General features: G+C 43.4%; 1 protein-coding gene across 1 annotated transcript in view; it reads left to right on the forward strand.

Annotated features, from left to right (window-relative positions):
* Positions 1-2,288: 2,288 nt before the first annotated feature.
* ANTXR1 (ANTXR cell adhesion molecule 1) overlaps positions 2,289-27,849 on the forward strand; it is a 194,154-nt gene continuing 168,593 nt past the window's right edge. Inside the window, exons 1-5 of the mRNA XM_065399001.1 lie at positions 2,289-2,546; positions 18,194-18,265; positions 19,478-19,549; positions 25,582-25,663; positions 27,343-27,376. Coding sequence (XP_065255073.1) covers positions 2,293-2,546; positions 18,194-18,265; positions 19,478-19,549; positions 25,582-25,663; positions 27,343-27,376 — 514 coding nt within the window. The 5' untranslated portion in view covers positions 2,289-2,292. The remainder of the gene's footprint in view (positions 2,547-18,193; positions 18,266-19,477; positions 19,550-25,581; positions 25,664-27,342; positions 27,377-27,849) is intronic.

The following is a 27,849-nucleotide window of genomic DNA, read 5'->3' on the forward strand; positions in this document are numbered from 1 at the left end:
TACAAATGGGGAAACTAAGGCAGAAAGCAGGGAAGTGACATGCCCAAACTCACCCAGCAGCTCACTGCCAGAGATGGGAAGAGCGCACAAGTCCCCTGAATCCAACACTGGTGCCCTAGCCACTTAACTACAGGTTGATCTGCTGCCAGCTAGGAAGCCATTGGTGCAGTCAGGAATAGAACTCTGCTCTCCTGATTCCCAGCACAGGCCTCCCTAGACCACAGCTAGGTGAGCACAGAACTACTCAGAAGAGATTTGCTTATTTACCACAAGTAGTACCATCTCAGGCTCAATCCAGCAGCGACAGCCATAGCAGCAGGTGAGAAAAAAGCCACTCTCCCCTAGCACTGCAGAGTTCCCCCGGGGTGTGCATGGACTGTGGGGCAGTAGGGCTTGCTTGTTAACCTCCCCCCCACATTGGAGGTGGAGTAGGGAGTCAGGGACTCTGCAAGGTCAAGGTGAGTGGAGGGCAGGCCTAACATGCATGCGGAGCAAGTTCTGGAAGCATTTAGGCTAGTATGTTAACGGGGATGATACCCAGATTCAAGGGGTGACATATTCTGTGAATATTAGGATCCAGACATAGGTGCCTGTTGCTTGCTCTTAATCCAGCGTTGAACAACTTTTGCAATCTCATTGATTATTTGTGTTTTTTTCTTTAAACCCCAGCTCCTAGAGTCAAGATATTTACATGAGAATCTCCACTTTCATTTAAAAATAAGGAGGTGTCTGGCCCTCATGGCTGCAGAGAAACAGCTTAAAAGCCAACCCCTGCACAGCTAAAAGGCTCAGAAATCAAGGTGAAATAAAAAGGACCCACAATGTGTCATTCAAAAAAACCCACACCTCATGATTTTTGAATGCTTGGGGTTGTCTCTACTACTAATGATATGCGAGGCTATTGCAATGTCTGTGGTATAACTAGGCTTAGCTGATGTTTAAACAATAGCATAACACATAAGCTTAATGATCCCACAGGCTAGCTTAGTTCTTTTGTAATACGCTCCTCCACCCCATCTATCTTCCTTATTTAAAACCAGGCAAACTCCCTTATGTCACTCTCCTTAATGAGTTCATTACAGACACCTGAAGCTGCCCAGCCAGGGCTTTGTGGGCTAATTAGTTGGTGTTGGTCCTGCTTTGAGCAGGGGATTGGACTAGATGACCTCCTGAGGTCTCTTCCAACCCGAATATTCTATGATTCTAATGTTCAGCTGCACTGCTGTTGCTTTGCTAATTCTTGAGAGGTATTTGGTAGATGGGGGTTCATAAGTTATCTTGCTGTGTTGCTAGATTCACTCCCTATTCCCAGTGGTGGCTCAGCACCCTTTGCTCTGACAGTGAGAATTTTCCCTAGCATACAAAAATACAGATGGGCTCAGACAGGATTCACCTGTCTAAACCCACAGAACTGCCTTTGCAGATTCCAAGAAACCATCTTGTAGCAAAGAATGAGTGGGACTACAGAACCTTGCTGAGTTTTCTTGGCTAATCAGCCAGGCAGGAGAAATGCTGTAGCCTCAGGTGCTGAAATGAGCTCATTAAGGGAAATTCTGGAAAGGCACCTCCTTGATTAGGTAGGGAGATAAGTGTGCTTAATAAATAACTGCATGTTTAATGACTAGAAAAATACACTGGGCCAAACTCCCTTTCATTTACTGCTGCTGTAAGTCTGGAGTAACTCTGGCTTTACACTTATGTGCCTGAGAACAGAATTCAGACCCCTACCTAAATGGGTGGCAAACACCAAAAATGTATGTGTGTTATGTTATGTAAGTGAGTAGTCCCAGGTAGGCCCGTGCATCAGTGTATGCAAGATAGGTCACATGTATGCAACCAAAATTGCTGCAGTATGCACTTTGTAAGCTCAGGGCATGAGTGTTCTATCTAATTAATATCCTTTCAGAGGCTCCAGTCTGTTTCGTCAGGACTTCACCACAAGATGGCATTCTCTGAACTTTCTTTTGTAAGAAACAACAAAACCCACCACCCACAATAACAATAACAATTAAGAAGAAACACTCCAAACCCTCCTCAGATTCTCTGAAATCTGGGGCAAAGCAAGAATTGTCAGGAAGTAGTTTCTCCTGTTGCAAAACAATGATACTGCTTTCAGAGAGCTGCAGGGGAGAGTGACGGAGAAGTCCCTTTAAATAAAAAAAGCGAAATACAGTATTGTGCATCTTGAAATCTGAAACCAAGAAACTGAACTGCAGGGGAAACAAGGGGAAAAAGTCTTGCAATTTCAGAGGACAATTGCTGCAAGTGGAGTTTAAGGAGCAAAATATATGTATGTACATTTCAAAGCCATTGAATGGCATTTTTGGAGAAGGCTGTGAAATAAGGGAGCTTTGGAAGAAGAGAACTTCCCCCCCCCCCCCCTTTCTGGATATAATGGCAATTGCAAAGCAAAGAGTCTTGAGATTCGGCTTCAGATTTCTCTTCTTCGCAACGTTTGTATTAGCCTGTGATGGACAAGGTGGAAATAAAGAGAACGGAGGTCCTGCTTGTTATGGAGGATTTGATTTGTACTTCATTTTAGACAAGTAAGTTGGTTTGTTTTTGTTTTAGATGAATCCTTCGCCAAGGCATGGACATTTTATCAATTGGCCCTTAAAAGAGGCTTGACTTCGGGTTTGTAAAAGACATCCTGTCTCCAAGGGACCTGAAAAAGGTTCTACTCTTATGGCTTTATTTTTGTTTTGGTAACTTCTACAGTAGCTACAATATGTCTTTCTGCAATGATATATATAGTAGATTTGCCCAGCCTTGTGAATTGAAATGTTTTGTTATTGTGATTAGTGTAGATGCTATAGTGGATACTTTACAGTGTCCTAAAATTGGCAATGGGGAAGGATGGGAGGGAGGGAAAAAAACCTGGTTATATCTGCTTTTTCTCTGACCTGCAAAGGGTTGAGGCACTTCTAAAAGGAGATGGCAGGGGAACGTTACCAGAGGCATTAATTTTTAGCTCACCTCTTACAGAGGAAATGCCAGTCTGACTGAAATGTTACTGTTCAACCATTTTCCCCATTAGATCCAAATGTTCCAGTTTAAGTGACTAGCTGATAAAAAAAACAAAACAATTCTTTAACGGCTGAATACTCTGTTTCAAAGAAAATCTGATTTTGGTCACTGTGATGGAAAATATATAGACTTTCTTAAGGTGTTTTTTTAAAGTCAGCCAGTTTTTCTCAGCTCTCAGTCAGGTTTTCTTTGTTCCCAGTTAATGAAATGCATATTTTTACTGCTTAACTAACCAATAGTATACAGTGAGGATAAATGCTTACTCATGTTATTTACCACTCATATGATACGTCATTGTTTTTGCATTGGTGGCTTCTTGCTGTAATTTAAAGACCTTCAAATTGCACTATATACAAGTCGAAAAGATAGGAAGCTCTCCAAAAAAGTGTGGAAAAGAAACTAGTTAACCCCATCTCTATTTTGCAGTGGCTCCCAGATTCCATTAGTATAAAAGCCCATTCTAAATTACAATTAGTTATGCAGCAAGATACTTGATTTAAAAAAAAGATAAATACACTGGATATTTAGGAAAACCAGAATGTTAAATACTCAAGGAAAAAGTGATTTTATTTTCATTTTACTTAGTCCAATGAAAAAGTTCTTCTCACCTACAGCTTCTTATTGCTTTGGTCATTCTGTTCTGTCATTTGGAATAGTTCCTTTTATCACCAGATTTCATAGCAATGCTTTTAGAAAAAAAGTTGAGTATGACTTTACATACACCAAGTTTCCCCTAAGGTTAAAGTTGAGGTGGCTGGAGGTTTTTCCCCTCTCTGTAGAGATGCTTTGTTATACCTCTGAGTTAGTTTAATTTTCATAGCCATTCATCTAAATCGAAGGCATCCTCTTATGACACAAAAAGTGTAACCTGCTAGACTTGCTAAGAGGATTGTGAACTTGGGTGGAAAAGTGAAAATTTGCTCAGCCAGTACAAACCCCAAAGGTAGAAATGCTGCACCAGTACATGTATATCACTGGTTCATGTTACACTTCCGTAAGCCTCATTTTGCACTGGTGCAGCTTCTCTACATTTGGTTTTTTCACTGGTGCGAAATTCTTTAATGTAGAAAGGGTCACAGATGGGGCCTGATTCAAAACCCATTGAAAAATTTCCATGGGCTTAGGAGCAGGTTCACAGTGCTTAGATACTACCATGTTGGATGCTCTGTGGACCTGATTTTGCAAGAAACTGAGCACCTCTGTGGAGATGGGTATGATCAGCACCTCACAAAGGGTACTCAGCACCCTGCAGGATTGGGTCACCCAAACACCTTAGATAGAGAGTAGCAAGAAATGGCCAGAGCTACCACCTCCTTTATACCTTCTTTATGTTTTGCAAAAAATGGGTTATCTGGTCCCCATCAGCCCTGATCTAAGTGTATGTAATTCCATCAACTTCTGTGGAGTTGCTGTCAGGCACAATGGGTCTGAATTTGGCCCCATGTTCATATGCTGTCTGTTGTCATCCTATCAGGTTAATTGCCCATATGTGTTGTGTGGCTGAGCAGTGATCCGTGGTGTACCTGGTGAACCTCACAGTCTACTCCTCACCTACTGACAGCGGTGTCTAGGTGTCGTTTTGTTTGGGGTGGGGAGGGCACAGTTTAAAATTGCATCTTTTCTTCATCCTGCTGATCTCAGGGTCATTCTTGTTCAGCTTCCGGACAGGGTTTAGCAACCCAAGGTCATGTGGCCCTGTGGTGGATGGGTGGGAGGGGGAGATCTCAGAAGGATGGGCTTTCACCAAGTATCCATTGCTGCCAAAATTATAGGAAACCTTTACACACTATCTTAGGACGTGTGGGGGGAATAACAACCGGCCTCAGTGATTCCCTAGCAGGGTCACCCCACATGTTTTAGGCAGTCAGTCAGTTTGCTACTTTCATGTTATCATTCTGGGGCATAAAGACAGAAGGAGAATACTGGGATTATTCTTGATCCGGCCACCATGTGAAATGGTCAGTTTGCATGCAGGGTTTCAGACCATTCTGTCTGCAACCTGGATGCCTCTCCTGTCCATGGTCTGGGGGAACACGTTCAGTTCAACAGTGTATCAAGTGAGTAGCCAGGACCCCATAATGATAATGCAGAACCCTCTGCGCAAGGACAAGGCATGATGGCACAGATTCTGAGCATAGCCTGCAATGACCATTTTTTTTCAATGACAGATTACATGCTCATTGTAAATATCCTTTTTGCTGTAGTCTGACTCTGAGGGAAGCTCTGAGAGCCAGTCAGGGTTCTGACATGAGATTCTGCATGCAGTACCATCAACAGCCATGCCATGTTGTACAAGTAACATGGTTATAGGGCATGACATGGATTTAAATGGATACTAAATCTAATTAAAAAAACAGGAGTACTTGTGGCTGCTACTCTGAAACCTGAAATAAATCTAATTAGGCACTGAGGCAGAGGAGACAGTAGAGGGCTCCAGCATTGCTTGACTTCCAGGGCTGTGTTTATTTTTTTAATATTATTTCTTATGTCTCAGAATGAAACTCTTCCCCGTTCCTGATAAGGGTCCTTTATCACTGGGGCTTTAATTATTTTTAAGGTAGATCCAAAGGAAGACAGTGAAGCAGATCCTGATCTCATTGCTATTCACGTCCTGGTGCACTTAGAAGTACAACCAGGAACTGTTCCCTATTGTACAAAACCCACATGAAAACATGCTTCCTGCCTTGAAGAGTTAAGAACGTGGGAATTGGGAGACCTAGTCTCCTGTCTCTGACAGTGGCCAGCAACAGATACAGTAGAGGAAGAACTGAGAACCCCACGGTAGCAGATGTGGGATAATCTACCCGTTTGCATTACGTCTCATCCTGATCTCTAATAGCTAGAGATGGGCTGGTGATCTGAAGTTTAATATCCTTTCCAAAAGGATGATGATGATGATGATGATAATTATGAACACTCAGAATATTCATGATATCTATATAAATGTCCAATCAATTTTTTCTTAGTTGAGTTTACAATCTGAGGCCCCAATCCTACAAACTCTTACACATTTCTTCTGGTGTTTGAGCCTTTAGAGTTCTGGTCAGGTCACATTTTCAAACTTTTCTCTGTAACCAGGAGGGCTAGAAAGTTATTTAACAAACAATAACAACAAAGCAGCTGAGGTGATCCTGTATTCACTTGGATCTAAGTAAAACACCAAATATCATGAGACTCATCAATTGCCAGTGCTGGATTTCTTATAGGCATCTTGCAGAAACAGGTCTCAAGAAGAGATTTGAAGGTGAAGAGGGTAGTACAGAAGAGATGAGGGGTGGCATTCCATGCATAAGGGGCAGTGTGGAAGAAGGTCCCGGTGGGAAGCTAGCAAACAGGCAGACGAGGTTAGCACTACCAATGGAGAAGAGGACCCAGGATGAAATAGGGGAAATAAGACAGAAGGAAAACTTGTGAAGGGTCTTGAAAATGAATGAAGCTTGAACAAGGAATCAAAGTCAAGCTTGAGTTTGTGTTGGAAAAAGAGGGAGACAATGGAGAGATTTGAAGTCAATGGAAAGATTCCCAGTGGGCTTTGAATTAGGCTCTCGAAGGAGGTTAGAATGACAGGGAAAGAAGACAACCTTATTAGCTGGGTTTTGTGTGGACCGAAGGGGTACAACGGGATGTCAGGTATGCCAGAGAAGAGTTGTTTATGATAATCAAGACAGGAGACGAGGAAGGCTTGGATAAGAGTTTTGACTCTCTGAACAGCACACAAAGAATTGCTCTTAGAAATGTTACAGAAGCAGCAGCAAAATCTGGATGCAGTCTGGATGTGCAGAGCAAGAGAGGAGTCAAAGATCCCTTAGGTTATAGATCTGAGGGTTGAGTCCTAATTCACTTAGTCAAAACTCCCATTGATTTCAAAGGGCACACTCCTGAGACATCAATGGATATTCTGCATGCTGAGAACCACTCAGGATTTAGCCATTTGTAACATTGCCTGAGAAAGGAGGCTAGGCTTTGGATTAGGAATTTTGCATTAGGAACTCAAGCTTTGGTCCAGTGAGAGAAAGGAATGACTTTCCACTGTGGTTTATTTTAATCCTGATATTTGTACTTCTGCAGCGAAAAAGATCAATATCTGAAATCAGGACCTTCAATATTACCTGAGATGTTCGTTGCTAGTGGGGTCTGAGCCCTATACTCCATGGGCTCAGGTTTTCAAAGTTGCCTTAGGATATTTAGACCCAGATATTCCATTAGTTTTAATGCAGGATCTGGGTTTAAATCCCCTAGACTTTTTTTGAAAATCTCAATCTATATCTTTTCTTTTGGTTTCCTTGAGGAGAGGGGTTTCTTAGGCAAGAAATATGAAGTTATCCCAGCCCTTCAAGTACATACTATCACCATATAGTATGCAGTGCCCATTCCAACAGGTTCCATCAGTGAGAACAACTATTTGGATAGGAAAAAAAGGGAATTTTTGGACTGGCTGGTTTATTGTTTAGCAATGTGCTGAACCAATCAGAGATTTCTCTGACTGCAGAATGTTTTCCACAGATGTGTGCAAGTAACAGGAACTTCTTTTCATCCCTGGTTTTATGGGGTTATTGGCAAAATGTACCCGGAGGCAGATATTTTTTGATCATGCAGCATAAACTGCATTGCTGCGCAGTGCAGTTAGAGGGGGCTGATGTTCTTTAGCACTGGTGTTTTTAGATTGTACTGTATTTACTTTTGGATTAATTAATTAGATGGTGCGATAATGGAACTCATGAAGAAATCTCTCCTGGTATCTCATTATGTTGGACCTGAGTATTATGGAAATAAAGAAGCTGGGTGTAGTTATGGATGTTTGTGTGAATTAGTGGTTGGGACAGCCACAGCCATTAGTGGTTGTGGCACATCACCTTTTTATGATTTGAATTGCAGTATTGCCTAGGAGACTCAGTTGTGGACCAGGACCCCATTGTGCTAGGTGCTGTACAAACACAACAAAAAGATGCTCCCTGCTCCAAACAGCTTACAATCTAAGTCTAAGATAAGAGACAACAGGAGGCTACAGACAGATAGGGGAGCCTATGGAAACAACGAGAAGATATTGGTCAGCATGATAGGCAGACCAGTCTTTTGTTTGGTTTGTTCCATTCACTATTATCTAACAAACTTGGGGGGAGAGATAGCTCAGTGGTTTGAGCATTGGTCTGCTAAACCCAGCGTTGTGAGTTCAATCCTTGAGGGCTCCACTTAGGAATCTGGGGCAAAATCAGTCTTGGTCTTGCTAGTGAAGGCAGGGAGCTGGACTCAATGACCTTTCAGGGTCCCTTCCAGTTTTATGAGATAGGTATATCTCCATATAGGTGTCACAGCATATGATTGACTAATGCATTTATCCATCCCATGTACAATATGTCTAGCACCAGACTACCTAGGCACCAGCCACTTGAACACTGGTTAGGAGAGGCTCACGGAACCATTGATTTGCAATTCAAGAGGTGAATAATAAATCCTGGCACTAATATTTTCTGTCATTTACAAGCCCAAGGTTAAAGGCCTTATTTTCAAAGGGGACTTCTCAGAACAGCCAGCATTTTATACCCTCCCACATGAACAAATGCATGAAACTGATTTGTCGGTGAATGCATGCAAACAGGTGTGCGCATGCAAAGATTTGCATGAGCCAGATGAAAAATCTGGCAGTAAGAGAACAGTGATGAAGGGAGGCAAGAAATCTGAGCCATTTCCTGTGATCCTTTCATTGTCCATCCAGCCAGTTATTCTATTTTTAACAAACTGCATTGAAATGAACTCCCGCTATTAAAAGTACATATAACAAATAAAGGGCTAGATCTTTCTCTCCCTTATACTAGCTTTACTTGGTATAACTCTGTTGACTTAAATAACTCCTGTAACTCCTCATTTGCACCAGTATAAATAAGGGGAAATTGAGCTCACCAAGTGATGGGAAGCAGACAAAAATAAGAAGCATTTGACATCACATAGAGACAAGACTGTCCTCCAGGAACCACTTCCTGTGGGGAGGGGGGTGATTCTTCCCAGGGGAGAAACAAAAGCTCTAGCAAAATCCATCCACAGAACTTTCTGGAACAGAGTGCTAGTCTAGCTGTTTTAGTCACCAGAGATACAGGCTCTGTGGAATGAAGACACTTTTGCCTCTAAGGAACCAGTTCAAATCTGTCCCAGGTCACTTGAGACAAAAGCTTTTTACTATCTGATGACTGGTGACCATTGTGAAAGGTCTCAATCCAGTTTGTAATGGTCTGGTGTCTACCACACACAGTTGGCACAACTGTTGGTTGTCTCACTAGGTTGACCAAGGCATATAGGCTGAGCTTCCTGCTTGCTGCCCATTATATGTGTTTCTTTAACATTAGGTGTAAGGTGTGTTGTCAGGACTGTGGAGAAGCTTGTAGTTCAGCTGTCTTTGTACCTGTTCTGTGGATAAATGTAACATAAGAATGGCCATACTGACCAATGGTCCACCTAGCCCAGTATCCTGTCTTCCAACAATGGCCAATGCCAGGTGCTTCAGAGGGAATGAACAGAACCGGGCAATCATCAAGTGATCCATCCCCTGTTATCCAACCACAGCTTCTGGCAAACCAAGGCTAGGGACACTCAAAGCATGGGGTTGCATCCCTGACTATCTTGGCTAATAGCCATTGATGGACCTATCCTCCATGAACTTACTTAATTCTTTTTTGACCTTCATTATAGTTTTGACCTTCACAACATCCCCTGGCAACTAGTTCCACAGGTCGACTGCATTGTGTGAAGAAGTACTTCCGTTTGTTTTAAACCTGCTGCCTATTAATTTCACTGGGTGGCCACTGGTTCTTGTGTTATATGAAGAGTAAATAACACTTCCTTATTCACTTTCTCCAAACCATTCATGATTTTATAAATCTCTAACACATCCCCCCTTAGTTGTCTCTTTTTCCAAGCTGAGAAGTCTCAGGCTTTTTAATCTCATATGGAAGCTGTTCCATGCCCTTAATCATTTTTGTTGCCCTTATATTAAAATGGGAAAACATACAGATACCTTTTTTGAAGAGGGGGCAACCAGAACTGCTGGCAGCATTCAAGGTGTGGGTGCGCCATGGATTGGTAGGTAGTGTCTGTTGCCTGATCTACAAAGGATGAGGAACTGTAACAGATTCACACCTAATCAGCCTGGTTCTTTGGCTCAAACTGTAAAGATATTTGCATTTAGCTCTGGAGATCTGCAGTTCAATTCCTGATGTCTAACATGATGGCAGCTGTGACATAATCACAGGCTAACTGACTTCAGTGGAATTCTTGTTCTCTTAGACTTGGACTGCATTTGGTTATAAAGACAAAACTCTGCTCTGGTTGCACCTGAGCAAGCCCTGAAACACAGATCACACATCACACTACAATGTTTAATGGTTGGTCTTTATTAGTGAGTGGCCGTGTAGGCGGGCACAGACTCACCCGGCGGTGCCTCCTGCTGTTTGTCCTCAGAGCGCCCTCTGTCAGCCGGTGATCCGCTACCGCTGCTGGCCCCCATGTCCCTCCCAGGACCCCGGTGCCCCTTTAACTGGGTGTTGCCCCCTGGCAGTACCCCCACAGTTCTGGGTCTCCCCCTCCCAGGGGAACCCTCACCCACTGTCCTCACTTCACCTCAGTCTTGGCTACTGCCCAGTCTCCATCTAGCCCCATTCACTGGGGCAGACTGCAGTATAAGCCACTCATCACAGGTAAAGGGGTTTGGACCTGCTGCCTCTGGCTATCCGTGGGCTGCCCCTGCAACCCAGTACCTAATAGGCCTTACCAGGCCTGCAGCCTGGGGCTTTCCTAGGCCGGAGCTCCCCAGCTCTCTTGGCCTTTCCCCAGCCCTGCTCCACTCCAGATACCTGGTTAAGCTCCCTGCAGCCAGGCCCTTCTCTCTCTCTGAATGCAGAGACAGACTGCTGAGCTCCTGGCTCCTAGCCTCTTATATCAGCTCTGGCCTGATTGGGGTGTGGCCCAGCTGCGGCCGCTTCCCCAAACAGCCCAGCTTTTAGAACTACAGCCCTCTTTCAGGGCTGATTTCAAGCCCTTCAGGGTAGGAGCGGGTGACCACCCCAATACGTACAGGCCTCGTGCAGCTCAAACAATAGAGTTAAATCACTTTGCTAACAGTGATGGGGTATGTCCAAACCTATTGGCTTTTTCCAAATGTCTCTTGGAATACTTGGGAAGATGGAATGAAGCAGCTGGCTCTTCCAATAAAACCGTACTGATCTCTAAAGAGCGCAGTAAGATGCTGCAACAAAATTTCCTGGGCCAAATTCAGCTCTCATTGACAGCCATGGAATGAAGTGGAGTGACTCCATTCTTGCACTGGCATAACTGAGAGAAGAATCTGACCTCCATCAATCTCTAAACCAAACACCTTTCTTTTTTGTTTTGTCCGCTGTTGGCATGTACGTACAAGTAGATATGAGCTTAGATTCGTAGATTCCAAGGCCAGAAGGGGCCATTGTGATCACTGATTGCATGAAGTCCATGGGCCTGATTCTGTCTTCGCATACACTGGTGTAACTCCACTGGCATCATTGGAGGAGAGGAAACCAGTGTAAGTGTGAACAAGTGTCATTGGAAGTGGAAACAAGTGTGATTGGAATTGGACACTGTGTGTGGTGGGGTGACATTGACGTAAAGAGCATGAATAATAATTTGGCCCTAATTCAGGAAAACACTATAGCACATATTTAACTTTAAGCATACTTTTAAATATTGATGTCAATGGGACTAAAGAATATGCTTAATTACTTTCCTGAATCAGGGCATTACCATGCAATGGTAGAAACTCTGAGCCAGATCTGGTTCTCATTATACCAGTGTAAGTCTTCTAGCCTCATTTGGATTTACCAAATGCTAATGTCGTTGATAGTGGAATTTACCTACTTGCTACAGGCATAATGGTTTAAGTTTACTCCAAGTATGCATTTTTTCTGCAGTAAAGAGAGGTCCTGGCACTCTCATTAAGATATTTCTTAGCTGTTCTGCACACATACTGTACAAGCCATAAGGTTGCATCATGTTGTCTGGTTGGGCATTTTGTTCCTCTTGCTAGATCTACAGTTATAAACATAACAAATTCAGATGTTTTATTTTAAACAGTTAGGCTTTATAGAAATGCTTAGCCCATTCAGACAACTTACTGATTGGTACTTAAAAAATTATTATATCATTTTGCAGCAATGGTGCAAAAGACTGCTAGTAACGTAATCGTAAGCTATAGCATTTTGTGCTATTATGGTTGATTATAACAGTTGTTGGGTTTGGGGTTTGTTAATTTTTTAATGACTGCTCCCTGGTTAAATTGAGACATGGATCCAAACTGCACCAGGTTTTGAGCTTGCAAGAGCAAAACCATGCTCGTCTCTATTTGATATGAGCTAAACTGGAACCAAATATCTGAACCTCCTGAAAGTCTAGGGGGATCATCTAAATGGGACCCAGATCTTGTGACCCCCTCCTGGTTTGACGTGTGTTCGTGACGCAAAAACCAAAACCACTCACTGCTCTGGCTAGTCCTGTGTTCTTTTATTAGATTCGAGGGGTCCTTTCAGAGATATAAGAGTCTTTACTTAGGCAAAGCTTCCATTGATCTCAATGAGATTTCCCCCAACCCCGCAGAGTATGAATAATAATAAGGGGGCTTGGTACTCCTTCCATTGAAGTCAATGGCAAAACTCGTATCGCCTTCAGCGTGAGCAAGATGAGGTCGCAAGCAGGGATTGAAGGATTTGACCTTTTGTCTAAAAGTGAGCCTTTGAATTCTAGATTTTGCTGCCTTTTTGGTTTTTTTTTGAGGATAAAGAGCAAACGACAAACAGTGCGAAGTAAACAGCTCCCAATAAAACCATGTCTGATGCAGCTGTTAGGGTAGGACTTGCCATGGCTAAATGTCAGGTTGAAGACGCTCTGAAAAGAGGAAGAGCAGAAAGCAGGGGTGGCTGAATAACTGAGGGTATGTCTACTTTGCAATTAGACACCCACGGCCGATCCGTACCAGCTGGCTGGGAGTATGGGGATGTTTATCTGCTTCAGCCCGAGCTCTGGGACCCTCCCACCTCACAGGGTCTTATAGCCCGGGATCCAGCCTGAGCCAGAATGTCTACACTGCAATTAAACAGCCCCTAGCCCAAGCCCTGCGAACCCGAGTGAGCTGGCATGGGCCAGCTGTAGGGTTTTAATTGCAATATAGACATAACCTGAGAAGTGGATAGTCGAAGAGGCTTCATTGTCATTACAAAATAATACTTGGCCTATGCACAGTGCCTTTCATCTGCAGATACCGCTGTGCATTATGTGTATTAATGAATTAAGGTTTGCAATGCCCCTGTGATCATCACCATCTCCATTTTAAATGGAGGCATGGAGAACTTAAGGGGTTAGAGTTTCATATGAGCTCAGGTGCCATTTAAGCGCCAAAATAAGTAGCTAGGTTTTCAAAAGTGCTCAGCCCTTTGTATGTACATTTGGGTGCTGAGCTCTGTTGTCAATCTGGCAGCAAGTGCCACAATGAGGGATGCTTTTGGAAGATCGGACCTTTCTTTAGTTTCTTGGATGGGAGCTGAGCTCCCTTGACAATCTGGCCTCGGTTGTGAGCACCTGGACTAGAACTTGGGAGACCGGACTCTGAGTCCCCGGCTCTAACCACAGCTCAGAAATGAGAACCAATCAACATTACAATATGTACAGGGAGGAGAACTGAAAATCTCGTCACTGGTGAGGCTGCTGCTGTTGCATCTGTAAACACAGTTGTGATGCCAATTTGCCCGGCTGAAGAGAGCGTACCAATAGCAAACAGTTCCACTGGGTCATGTGGGCAACCCACAGTCCCAGAAGCCATGTTACTGGATAATATACGGGAAGGTGGAACTACAATATTTGGTACTAGTGTCTGGGACTGTGAATTCAGCATCAACAAGCTCTTCAATGCATGCATAGTATAATAGCTCTTGATTGGATTTTGCTAGCATGGTGTAACGAACTGGCATTGTGTGTGTAAGTTAATGAGGGCCCAGAGAGAGGGTAAGAGATCTGCTACTAACATTAGATAATGGACTTTTTGATAAGTCAAATGTCTGAGAACAGGTTGGGAAACCAGCAACTACTGGTCTTCAGTACCAGTTTGGATACCTGCTCTCGCTCTCTCTCTCTCTGTCAGGCCTCAAGCAAGGCACTTAACATCCAAGAAACCGGAGGGATAGCTCAGTGGTTTGAGCATTGGCCTGCTAAACCCAGGGTTGTGAGCTCAATCCCTGGGGGGGGGGGCCCTTTAGGGAACTGGGGTAAAAATCTATTTGGAGATTGGTCCTGCTTTGAGCAGGGGGTTGGACTAGATGACCTCCTGAGGTCCCTTCCAACCCTGATATTCTATGTCTTTCCCACCTCTGTAAAAATGGGTATAACAGTCCTTACCTATTAGACAAGAGCTGTCGTGACAATTAGTTACTTGGAGCTTGTGAAGAGTTTTGAAAGTAGAAATGACTGTATAATAGGAAGGATGATGTGTGCTTGTCATGGAGTAAAATGAGCATTCTCAACATTTTCCATATAGTGACACCACATGCATACATGGAGCACCCTTTTCCCATCTAGCAGGGACCCCTCTCCCTTTCAGCAGTAACTAGACTCCCTAATATGTGTTTGTTACCCCAGTAGGGCAGGGGGCAAACCCCCCACATTGAGAAGCCCTGTACTAGAAGCAATGGCATACAGTCAGTTATATGCAAAAGATTTAATTTTGGGGAACCAGTTCTGACCTCACAGTGGTGTAACTCTGCTGAAGACAATGGATTGAGTCTGGATTAACGCCTCCCTACCTGAGATGAGAATCTGGCCCTTTTTGCAGGGGGCCAGTGAGTTGTTTTTATAAATATCATCATAGAGAGAAGGATAAGAAGCTCTGCTAAACCCACATGTGAAATCTCTGCCGGTCTTGGACCTTGTGCTGTTCTTCCCCTCTGTGTGAATATATGTGTGGGAAGGTTTCATGGAAAAAGAAGAGCTGTAATTTTAGATGTTTGGATTCTTGTTCCAAAGGGATGGGGGGAGGGTGAAATTGAAACTGCAGCTTATGTGGAGTATTAAAAAGCAGTGCGTAACTGAGAAAACTGCCTTTTCCAAAACCACTTAAAACCAAGTCCAGTGGAACAACAATCACAAAGGCAAACATTTAAACAGAGAATGTAGTTTGCTGGCAACTGGCATACAAGCAACTAGGTTTTAAACTCAGTTCTGGCTAATGCTGTGCTTTAAAAAAAAAAAAAAAAAAAAAGAAATAAAAACCAACCCCAGGACTTCTCTGAGCCATGGAAAATGGCACTGTTTTATATAACGACCTACATACCATATGGGCTCTGTGGCTGTTCCTCATTTGCAGCTGCCTCACTGTGTTTAAGAAAAAAAATCATGAAAACCAGCTTAGTTCAGAGGCTTCTAATAGGAACATAGGAATACAATGCAACAATGGTCAGTAGATGATGATTCTGGTAGAGAGAGGGAGTGTTGCCTAGTGGAAAGAGCACTGAACTGGGACTTGGGAGAGCTGGCTGGCTCTGCCACTGGCCTGTTTTATGACCTTGGTCAAGTCACTTCGCCTCTCTGTGCCTCAGTTACCCCATCTGTAAATGACCCCCCTTTTTGTAAAGTGTTTTGAGATTTACCAATGAAAAGTACTGTATTGGAACTAGGTATTATTATTAGGGTCCAAATTCTGATCTCATGGAAGTCAATGGGAAAACACCCAGTGATTTCATTGAGAGCAGAAAGAGGGCCCCATGATCAAGTTTCATCTGAAACTATGAATTTACATGCAAGCCTGAAAGCACTGCAGTGTCATTGACTAAAGTGAAGAGCTCACAAAGCCATGTAGCAGAACTACGGTTCGGGGTCTTAGAACAAGAAAGTAAATCAGGCTTTTACTGAGTTGCTGTGAACAAAAATGAAGCAAATCTATGAATAATCCATACACTGTGGCTTGGCTTTGCATTGCACTTAGTCAGGGAAGTGATGTCACGTCATTAACAGCCAGGCCGGACTTGTATGCACCAGCTTCTGCATGTTGTGATGATTTCATTTATGGCTCTCAGTCTGGTTTCCCAGAGAGGAGACATAACAGAGAAATGTTAGATACTTTTACATGTTTTTCAAAAGCTTATCCACGCCCAGCCCCAAACCTCCAAATTTCTAGTCTCTTGGATGATATTCAACTCAGACTTTAACAGGAATATTGTTGCTCTTTCAGTTGTAAGACTCTGTAACAGCAGAATAAAGAAAAACCCAACCGAGCGGATTGAAACAATGTAAACTCAATAAGAGTACTTGTGTCAGTGCTCACCAGTGTTAGTAAGGATTGCACAAATCTATGCATAGACTGATAAGCAGGCTTGCTGCGTAGATTGTCTAGTTAACCTCGCTTTTTTGCTGTTTATCAATGTAAAAAGGAAAAATCTTGGCTCAGTCCCAATCCAATAAAAATCAATGACAAATCTCCCTGTGAACGCACTGGGAGCAGGATTAAGGCCCAATCGGTGTGACCCTAGGTACCCCTATATTCGCACCCTACCCACTACTGCAATAATATCTTGATGAAATAGGCCCTGTGAGGTATCATATGAAAGCTAATAACATACTGGTTATTAATATCACTGTAAAATGCATGTATTAATATTATATGTGAAGTTGTGAATTCCCTCTGCATGATGTTAGTAGGACAAATTTAAGACAAGACAATCTAGTGTAGGTAAAGGTGATAAACAGGTCTGTCCTAGATAAAGGAATGTGGCTTTACCTCAGTTTACATGTTAGCTGTAACCGAAGCTATCAAACTAAACCACTGGGGGTTATCCTGCTCCTGAACTCGAGAGACAGAGAATTAACATGGCTCCTGTACCCCAGAGAGAGACAAAAGACTGAATCCCCGGGAGACCTTCTTGACTTGTAAGAAAAAGGCAATCTCTTTAGGACTATAAGGAGCAAAGAGAGACTCCATCTTTATCCTTCATCTTAGGAGACAAAGAAACCAAGTGATTTGATCTCTGTGGTGGGTCCTGGCCAGTAAAAAAGCTGGAAAGGAGACTGTGTGAGAGAGACCATCTTGAACAAAAACTGTATCTTGCTAGCTTAAGTTTTAGACTTTTGGATGCATGTTTTCATTTTTATTTTTTTGCAGCCATCTCTACCTTTATCTCTTTTACTTGGTATCACTTAATCCATGCCCTTTTGTTAATAAACTTGATTTACTTTTACTATAAACTAATTCCTTGCTGTGCTTGAAGGGAAGGGTATATTTACCCTGTTAAATTAAGAAGCTGTGATGTACAGGCTCTTTAACAGAGCACTTATCTTCTGTCAATGTACAGCAGCAGGGGCTGTGCATTGCAAAAAAAAAAAAATCTCTGAGGAGCTCAGGTGCTGGCATTCACTGATTGCCACCTGCTTGGTAAGGTTTAGGCCGGGAGAGCCTTGAGGAGTCCTCTGGTGAAGAAGACAGACTGGTGTGGCAGAGAGCTGACAGACAGTCTCATCTCCAGCAAAACTCACTCTTGCTGAGGTGGATAGGTAACTCTGTGGCCCACAGCGCTGAGTATCCCAGCAACGTATTACAGTCTTTTACTAGAGAATACACCAGTTATGGCTGAATTATAGGTCTAAGATATTTTACCTCTCATTGTCACCAGCACAATGGAAACAGTGGTTTAGATTTAAGAATCTTTCCTTCCTTCCAAATGCATTATGTTCCCCAAATGCACTCAAGTTGATAACTAGGCACAATGACACGGTGAGTAAGCCAATGGAATCCACCCAAAATACTTGACAGTGACATAGATCAGCGCTAACCCTGGGTTATTTGCTTACTGCCAAGTTAAAGGTCTAACGGAGCTGCCATATATTCTTGTCAAGAAGCAGCCTCAAATGCTCAACTTAAGTATAAATTATATGCTTCGCGTTTCAAAGCTGTGTCTGAGATATGATGCGATTTCCACCCCCCACTCCCTAACCCCACTTTAAGGAAACACAGAAAGGAGTTTTAGTTGTAGAAGTTTAGGTGTAGTTTTAGTTGTAAAAGAAATAATGAGATGAACAGATGTATAACAATACATTAGGCTGGGAAATAATAAAGCAGTGGCCTAACTATATGAAATTAAGCTAATATTTCCTGCAATGATTGTTTTCCCAGATCAGGAAGCGTCCTGCACCACTGGAATGAAATCTATTTTTTCGTAGAACATCTTGCCCACAAGTTCATAAGGTAAGAAATACTGGTTTTGCAGATAAACCCAACTGGGTGATGTGAGCTGCGAACTCGGAGTCAGATCCCATGTGGTGCATAAGGATGTATGCTGATTCATACCAGCCAACAGTCAGACCCTAGGTCTTTTAAAGGGATTGAGTCCTGTTCACTTTTTTTATGCAAGATGCCCCATTGATTTCAATGGTAGTACTCCAGAGGTAAGCAGCAATTGTCGCAAATGCACTGAGCCCCTGAAGATGAGCAAATAAATCACTTCTATCTCTAATTTCTATGGGTCAGATTATACCATCCTGTGGAAGTACCATGGGGAGGGTAAAGATACCTCTAAGGCTCTCAGCTGCCATGTGGTGGAAGAGGGGGAGTGGAGTTTGCCTCTGCAGGAAGCGATCAGGAGCAATGTCTTTCCAAACCCCTTGAATGTTCGAGTAGCTGGGGGGCGAGCCTGTGGGTCGTGAGTCCAATGTGAGAAGTGAAAAGACACAGGCTAGTCTCCTCGCACCTCCACATAGTGGTAAGGGGCACTGAAGTGTACAAACTTGCTTCTGTGGCATAACCTCATTGTGGAAATTATGCAAACAGGAATGGCATTCACTTCTAGAGGGAACTGCTTAGGAATTTGCATGGTTTTGCAAGGAGGAATGAGACTTCATAAGGCTCCCATCTGCTGATTCCAGCCGGCTCTATTTAGGCCTCCATCTTCTTATGATTACATTATTATTATGTATCAGAGGGGTAGCCGTGTTAGTCTGAATCTGTAAAAAGCAACAGAGGGTCCTGTGGCACCTTTAAGACTAACAGAAGTATTGGAGCATAAGCTTTCGTGGGTGAATGCCCACTTCATCAGATGCGTCTGATGAAGTGGGCATTCACCCATGAAAGCTTATGCTCCAATACTTCTGTTAGTGTTAAAGGTGCCACAGGACCCTCTGTTGATTATTATTATGGTAGCAGTCACAGGCCCAATCAAAATCGCACCCCCATTGTGCTAGGTGCTGTACATACATCTAGTGAGAGAGAGTCCCTGCCCTAAAGATCTTACAAGAAGACAAGACAGAGAAAGGGTTGGAGGGGAGCAGTGGTACAAGGAAGAGTCATTGCGAGGAGCCAGAAGGGTAAAGCAAGAGAGAGGAGAAATACTGACTAGGTGAATGAATGGAGAAATGGATTGCAAATCATTCACTCTCATTTCTGTCTATTCTCCGTCTCCAGTCCCCAGCTGAGGATGTCATTCATTGTTTTCTCAACTAGAGGCTCAACTCTAATGAGGTTAACTGAAGACAGGTAAGAAGAATTTGGGGCAATAGCACAAAGCAATGTCCTTCCTTTTGCACTTTCTCCCTATTTCTGGCTAGTGCATTCTGACTTCATATCAAATGACTCGATAACTTTAAATCACTTGGCTGTATTTAACATCTGATATGCATGTTAGGCTCTTAAAGGAAGAGCCAGTCGAAAATTTTAATCAACACCGTTTTTTGGTGGAAAATTGTTTCACCCACCCACCCACCCAGAGACTGTCTGCTTTCCTTGAAAATGTTTGATTCTTTTCATTAGAAAAGAAAATTGAAAAACCCAAAATTTTCAGCTGAAACCCGAAGTTGTTTGTTTTGACAAATACTTGAAATTTTCTGTGGAAATTTCTTCCATCCCCCCTTCATTTTCTGTCCAGTGGTTCGCCTTTGTGTCACAAAACCTGGCTTTTGTTTAGTGTTTCAGTACAGAGGCAAAGGGCTAAATGGGCCATGGAGATGGGTGACTGGGGAGGAAGGGGAAGCCAGTAATTCCCCCTCCTTCCCCCGCCATTGAGTCCCAGTGAATCCTTTCCTTTCTCTTCTTGCATCAAACTCATGCTCTTTTGTCCTCTTCTTCAGAGTCTTGTATTGTCTCCCCATAATCTACCCCTCTGCTTTAACTTCCCCCTATTCCCCATCTTGTTCCCAATTCCTACCATGTTGTTCCTCTCTTGCTCCTACTCCCAGCTTTATACCATCAGTTATGTTACCACTGGCTCTTGAAACTGTTTCCCCTCTACTTGGCAACCTAGGTGAAGTCCCCCTCCTTAAATCTACTTCTTCTAGGATAACTCAGTACTTGGGTTGCCTCATTGACAAGCCTCCCTACGCCTTCCTTTACCTGAACTGTTCTCCCATGCCTTTGTAATGATCCCTACCATGGGTTCTCAGCACCTGGGACACTGAGCACCAAAGCACAGACCTCTGCAACTTGAGCAAAAAAGAGTAACTCCATTAGCTGGCAGCAGTAGTAGGCTATTCTCGTCTAGAGAGTATTCAGTTACTGGGGGGGATGCTTCACTAGTGTATTACATCTTGTCTTGTCCCTGCTTTTCCGATCTATCTGAACCTGCAGATTCTTCAGAGCAGAAAAGAGGTCTCACTCCAGTTTTGTAAAGCATTGTGTAAATTTGTCGCACTCGTACCTGATTTTTAATAACCCTATATTAATAAAGTGAGCCAGTATACCAATCTGTGGCCAGTAGAGCAGTTGAATTGGAACATCAGAAAGATCAAGTTTGGAGCAATTGTTTTGAAAAGGATCTTCTTTGTGTGGGTAACTGCAAGAACACCAACAGGAATTCTATTGGGGTCTTGCTTTCTCTAGAGGATTCTGAGTAGAACTGGGAGTGCAGGGTGGGAGTGGGATCTAGCCCGTGGAAGGGTAAACTCTAAAGACTTGGGCTGAGATTTTTCAAAACTATCTAAGGGATCTGGATGCCCAGTTTCCATTGTAGTTAATCCAGATCCCTTCAGGCAGCTTTGAAAATCTCACCTTCAGAGAATAACCCTCCGCTTCAGGATCTTATTCTCACCTTTCAGGACCTTTCATGGAGTTTACTCACCTCTGCTCTAGGGGCGAGAGAGCAAATGGACAGAAGAAGAGTGTCTCTGTTTGTGCAAAGTGTGGGAACTATGGTCAGTCTCCTGAGAAACATTTGTAGGTGGTTCCTTCACCATTCAAAAAAAGGAACCCCCCCCCACAAAATAACCTATCTCCCCCTGCCATAAACCAAAACACCCTGACAGCAGGTTTCATAACTGCCTAATAGCAGAGGAAGCACCTGTGTGCCAGATTTGGACAGCTGAATATGTGCCAGTTCTGATCTGTCTGAAGTGCACATGCTGGTTGCTTGACTTTGAGCGTATTGAAAAGGGAAGAAAGAGAGAAATCAGAGCAATCCTTGTTCCCCCATCATAGGCCTGTCCTTTGATTTTTTTGCCTTTTCTCCATGCTGGAAGGGGAGGAGTGGGGTTGCTTTCACCGCCAGTGCAGAGAAGCCCAGTGCTTTTCCAAACATTATTTTTCTCATCTCCAGTTCACCTCTTTCCAGACACTTTGTTTGGGGTCCCTGTACTATTATGGAAAGTGCCTTGAAGTGGGTGAGAGGTTGGAATTGACTGATCTGTATAATTACTTAGAGGCATTTGTGATGGATATTAAGATTAATGAGAAGCCTTTGAAATGAATAAGGAGCTATAACACAGGCAAGCAGAGGATCTAGGTGGGTTGGGTGGTTTTTGACCGGGCCAGTTTATAAGCATAACACTTTTGGAAAGTATTCCCATTGTTCCCTCTTAGAAAATCAATGGGAGTCTTTTCATTGATTTCAAGTGTAAGTTGGATCAGGCCCCTTTAATCACTACAGTTTCCTCTGTTAACTTCATTGCCACGTGGAAGAAAAAATGTGTAACACATGCGAATGCTGTATGAATAGCATATGTTTTACATATTGGACTTCTCTGAGATTGCATAGCTCCTGTTTATGAACTAATAGGAAACTGGCCACTTTCCTATAGTATAGTCTACATGCATACCAGCCTAAAAAGTGCTATTAAAACTGGCCAGTTGGGGCATGAAATCTACTCCTCTGCCATTTACAATAACAATGGAGGACAATGAGAAAATTAATTTTATTTAACTCGATTATCAGACGAAAACCCACCCCCCTACTGAATGGGCAAGGATACTTTTGCAAGGCTGCATGTCACATACATAAGAAGACCTGCTACTTATGTACGTGAAACCTTTGTTTCCATATGGGAATGTATAAACTTACCCAACAGACCTAGAAATGATGTTGATTTCAGGCAGGACGGTAGTGTGGCACTAGCTAAAATCCAGCATGCTGGCGGATGTAAGTCTTCTGTTTCGACTGGAGGATTGACAGGTAAAATGAGGGTCTGTTGGCATGTATCATCAGCCTTCCTAATGTATAGCTGTGTGCAAAGGCTGTAATTAGCAATGGCCTTTTCTTTTACTTGGATTTGTAAAAAAGCATCTTTGGGTGATAGTTTGGATGAGCCCATTTGGAAAAGGGATGCTGCCAGTGCATGTGAGATCCCCAGCAGAAAAAGTGAATGGGGCACTGAAGCCCCGTTTGCGAAGTGCTGATGCTCTGATTCAGGACATCTCTAAAGAACATGCTCAGCTTCCTGCTAAGTGTTCAGCTTCACCAGTGTCCAAGGGCATCTGGAAGTGACGGACACTCTTGGGAGGCTCTCGGTCTCTTCTAGGACTGAGCTGTTAACAAGGAGCATGAACCCAGAGTACATGCCAGGTGGGAGGAACCTTAGCATGTGAATTTAAAAATCATAATTCCAAACTGAAACGTTGCTGATCGATATTAATGCAGAAAATGTTTTGGTCGGCATAGTAACCCTGGGCTTTGTTATTAATTTGTATTGAGAAAATCTCCCCCCACTCCATCCCCCATCCAACTTTGCCTTTAGTGTCACAGGTGACAATGACTCATTCAGCCCCCAGTCCTGCAATCCGTTCCACAAGGGCAGATTCCCCTCACCACCCTGCTGGTGCTCTGCATAGATTAGCCATGTAGATCCAATTGCAGACTCAGGGCCAGACAGTGCCATGTATATTACAAATCAAAGAAGCTTTGATTACCTGGGGTTTAATAACCAGAGTATGTTATCACCGTAAAAAGGAACCTTTTAAAATGAAAACATATGAATACCTAGTGCTTGTAAGAAGCTGAATCGTTCTGAAAATTTTCCTTTGGGAAAATTTGTTTGTTTGTTAAAGGATGGGGAATCCAGTTCAGATAAAATAAGATCTGATATCCTGGAATTTCCAGCTCATCCTATCCTATTTTGAAAGTGCCTATCAACGTTAAGACAAGCTCATCCTTGAATTAACTCCCTTTAATAATTGGAGATGAATTTGGCCCAATTTATCTAAAGCCAAACTGAATTGCCAGAAGCCGGGAATGGGTGACAGGGGATGGATCACTTGATGATTACCGGTTCTGTTCATTCCCTCTGAAACACCTGGCATTGGCCACTGTCAGAAGACAGGATACTAGGCTAGAGGGACCTTTGATCTGACCCAGTATGAGCGTTCTTTGGTTCTTATGAATTTTTTAGTGTATTTAGGACAGATCACTTTTTCAATTCTTGTTTTTCATTTTTCTATATTTTGTTCCTTTAAGATCTACCAATAGAAGGGTCAAAGTATCCTGAGACAGTCTGTTTTTTGAAATTCAGAGCCTCACTATATCCTATTTGGGTGATTCACTATATCCTAAAACTCATGAAAAAGCCTGTATTTCCAGCTGGGGAGCAGTAACCCCATAATTTTCAGAAGTGAGCTCATTTCTCAGAGAATCGCTGCCCAAATTTGAAGACTCAAATGGTACAGATAGATGGAAGCATGGAAATTTTATCCCCAAATCATTTTTGGTTCTTGCATTCCTGGAAGAATCCTGGACCCATACAGCAAAAGAGATTTAGAGCCATGTGGCTAAATATCTCTGGCATTCAGGCCTGCAGAGTTAGTGTGGTCCTGCATACAAATTGATTTAATCTAGTTCCCATGAAGATAGCATTAGTTCATTCAGAGATACCCTGCATACCACAAAAACTTCATCTGGGCTTTATAAAAACATCTAAACTGTACTCAGCTCTTACACGTTGGTGTCTGCAACTCAGTGAAACATGTCCGTCCCCCCCACCCCCTTAGCTTCTGATTGATCAGTCACTATGCCTGGGTTTCCAAAAGATTAAATGGGACACCCTGAATCTTAAAGCCTTTTCCATTAGCTCATTAATCTTGAAGCTGGGTTTGGCTGGGAGTGGAAGGCATCGTGTCCAAATATACTGGAGCCTGACGGATGATCTTATATTATCGATATCACATTCCTGGCTGTTTGATTCAGCTTGTGTCATCACCAAGCACAACTAAAGAATAAGAGCCAGATGTAAGTCAGCAGCTCCACTTGTCTAGCCACAAGATATACTGGGGTTGTAAAGGGAGTATGAGTGTGGAGAAATACATATGCCAGAATATCATAGGAGATGTTTCTGTCGTGATGCTTTCTCCAGGCTGTGAGACTACCAATGAATATCGACTCTGGTCTAGTTTTCACACCCCTAGAGAGAGAGGCAGTCAAGTGTTCCCCTGTTACCGCTTAAAAATAAAAGCCTTTAATTCTTAGGTTACCAAGACTGTGGCCAAAGTTTGTACTTCACTGCCTGACCTGCCATTATGTAGCCAATGGAATAAAATGTTTCTTTGTTATTTACAGTAGCACAGATAGATGGCCGAGAGGAGGGAACTAGGAGCATTCCGAAACATAGCAATTTTCTTTCTCAAATACCTGCCTTTAAAGCAGGGATTTAGATGCCCAAATTCAGCTCCCTTTGGTTTTTTTGAGCATTCCAGCCTTAAGTGCCTTGTTGGAAGTGGGATGCATGCTCCGGAAGCTCTATTGATGTCAGTGGGTGGGTGCTGCAATCCACTGCAGGACCTGAGCTGACTGGGCTATGTCTACATGCACAACGCACTACACGAGAGCTCTCCCGTCGGCATAAAAAAAAACAACCACCCCCGCAAGTGGCATAAGCTGTGTCAGCAGAAGCTCTCCGACCAAGATAGCGCTGTGCACACCAGTGCTTACGTCAGTGTAACTTATGTCCCTCGGGGGGGTGGAATATTCACACCCCTGAGTGACATAAGTTTGCTGACAAAGGCTGTAGTAGTGTAGACATAGCCTGACTTTTCTCCATGCATGTACCCATTGCCTTCCACCCATCTGCCCGCATGTCAGATCCTGACCAACCTAAAGTTGCTAACAGAAATCTCTGCACCTTGAAGTCTTTAAACCACAAGTTGAGGACTTCAGTAGCTCAGACATAGGTCAGGGGTTTGTTACAGGAGTGGGTGGGTGAGATTCTGTGGCCTGCATTGTGCAGGAGGTCAGACTAGAAGATCATAATGGTCCCTTCTGACCTTAAAGTCTAAAGTCTATGAGAACTAAGGGAGCGTCTGTCTTAATATTTCAGGGATCAGATACGTCAAGGCCTAGAAGAGCTGCAGAAAGTTCTGCCGGGAGGCGACACTTACATGCACGAAGGATTTGAAAGGGTAAATAAACGAATCTTAAAGTGCTTCTACAATATCTTTCGGCAGGGGGGGCTCAGAGTGCTTTGCAAACACTAATTAATTCATGAAGCCATAGAACCGCCCCCAGGAGGTAAGTGGAATTATCCATGTCTTAACGGATGGGATCCTGAAGGCAGAAAGATTGAGGAACTGGGCTATGTGGGGAGGGGTGTACATCATTCACCCTGCAGATTTTAGGCTGGAATATTATCTCCTCAGGCTATAGTATCTTCCTGTGTCCCTGTCTTCGGTGCTGGGCGTTCCCTCTTCAGGAGAGCGATCGAGGGCACAGGACAGCTGCACCCTGTCCACGGAGCTCCATTTGGAGCTGTGCTGCTAAAGGGGGGCAAGCTGCAGGAGACCCTGAAGCCAGCAAGGGCCTTCGTGTGGATGACCTTGGCCTTGAGTGGATCCTGCAGGTCATCGGCTAGGTTTGAGGGCTGGCCTCACAGCCTGTTCCATGGGGTGGATAAGCCACCCCACCTTGTAGTCTCTTCTCCCTCTTGCCTTGCCCTGCTGCAGACTTTATTAGCTCAAACATTTGCATGCAAACCGCACAGGATTTCTTTATCTCTGTCTCCCACCTTCACTAAACATTTTAGAGGCTTTTGAAAGCAATTATGCCCCCCGATGAAGATGAATTGCATTCCTGTAATCCAGCACATGGGAAAATTACAGTGCATTCCAGGCTGCAAGGAGAGCTAGCCAAGATTTGGTTCTAGCCAGAAATGAGCCTGAACAAAACTCCCAGACCCAAACACCCCCAAACCTTGCAGGGGTGCTCAAAATCCAAAGCCAGATCCAAATTCAGCAACCAGAATCCTAGCTCCAAAGAGAAGTTCAAAGCCCAGATGCAGACCCATCTCTTAATTCCAATCTCCGATACACACAGAAGTGTTTGACCTCTGTCTTGCAAAATCTGCTTGTTCATGTGTAAAGCGTAAGATGCAGACAGAGGAATTTCCACCTGAGATAAGATTAACACAACTTCTGCTAGCTCACCCCATTTGGATGAGCTGAATTAGAGTGTAGGGTGCACATGGTATCCTTGTACTCCCCGTCTGTCTGTGTGTCTCCTTCCACCTTTTGTCTTATCCTAGACTGTTAGCTCTTTGGAGGCAGGGACCGTCTTTTTGTTGTTTATGTGTACAGCACCTAGCACAATGGGGCCCTGGTCCATGACTGCGGCTTTTATGTGCTACAGCAATAGACATAATAATATTAAGAGCACGCTAAAATTAGCCCAGGCATTAGGCTGGGGCTCCCAAATTGATTACAGTCAACGGTGATGCTAAATTTGACTGTGACACACTAAGTAAATGATGAGATATGCTATAATGTCCATCTCAAGGGTTGGCAAACGGAACACAGGTACAAAACAGTGTCAGGATACATGCAATGTGAACCCCCGGCTCTTGGAACTGAGCCTAAGCAGTGGGAAATGTAAAATTGAAAACAAAATTGTGCAGCAAAAGTTTTTTGCATGGGGTTACAGAATGTAAAGGGGACATTAATTTCAGAATGAATGTCGCCTGTGATAAAATGCAGCCTCCAAATTTGGTATCTTTGCTGCCACTTCCAAGTTGTTAGCAGGTCAGTTAGGAGCAATCACTAAGTATTATTCAGTTATTGCTAATGCTGCTGTTTGGATTTAATTTCAGGCAAGTGAACAGATTTACTATGAAAATGTGCAAGGTAAGAGTGTGTTTTCCCTGCTCCCCTCGCTTTTTGTCTGTGTGGTTGACTTCAGTCCTGGAGCGTAAACTTGCTACAGGACAAGGGTGTGACTGTTGCTTTTTGCAGGAATTCAATGTTATTCAATGCAGTTTCCCCTGAAGAGCAATAAAGGACTTTGAATACATTTCATATTGAGGACTGAGGGCCAGTTGTGTAAAGAGGCAGATTGGTGTTGTGATGTTTAGTGATCTCTCAGTGCTTAAAGTGCTTGATTCGGTGTCCGGTTCCATATGGCAGTGCATAACAACAAAACTTCACCGTGCCAGTCTTAGACTCTGTCTGGAAAGCTCAGCCCCATTAACTCCCCCCTTTCCCATATATATAATATCTATATATGAAACTATACCATTCCGGTTTGGTAATGTTTTTCTCTCTCACACACACACTCTCACACTGCAGAGGTACAAATGACGATGCAATGTGCAAACCAG

This window comes from Emys orbicularis, chromosome 2 (genome assembly GCF_028017835.1).
Source record: "Emys orbicularis isolate rEmyOrb1 chromosome 2, rEmyOrb1.hap1, whole genome shotgun sequence".
In the NCBI taxonomy this organism is placed as follows: Eukaryota; Metazoa; Chordata; order Testudines; family Emydidae; genus Emys; species Emys orbicularis.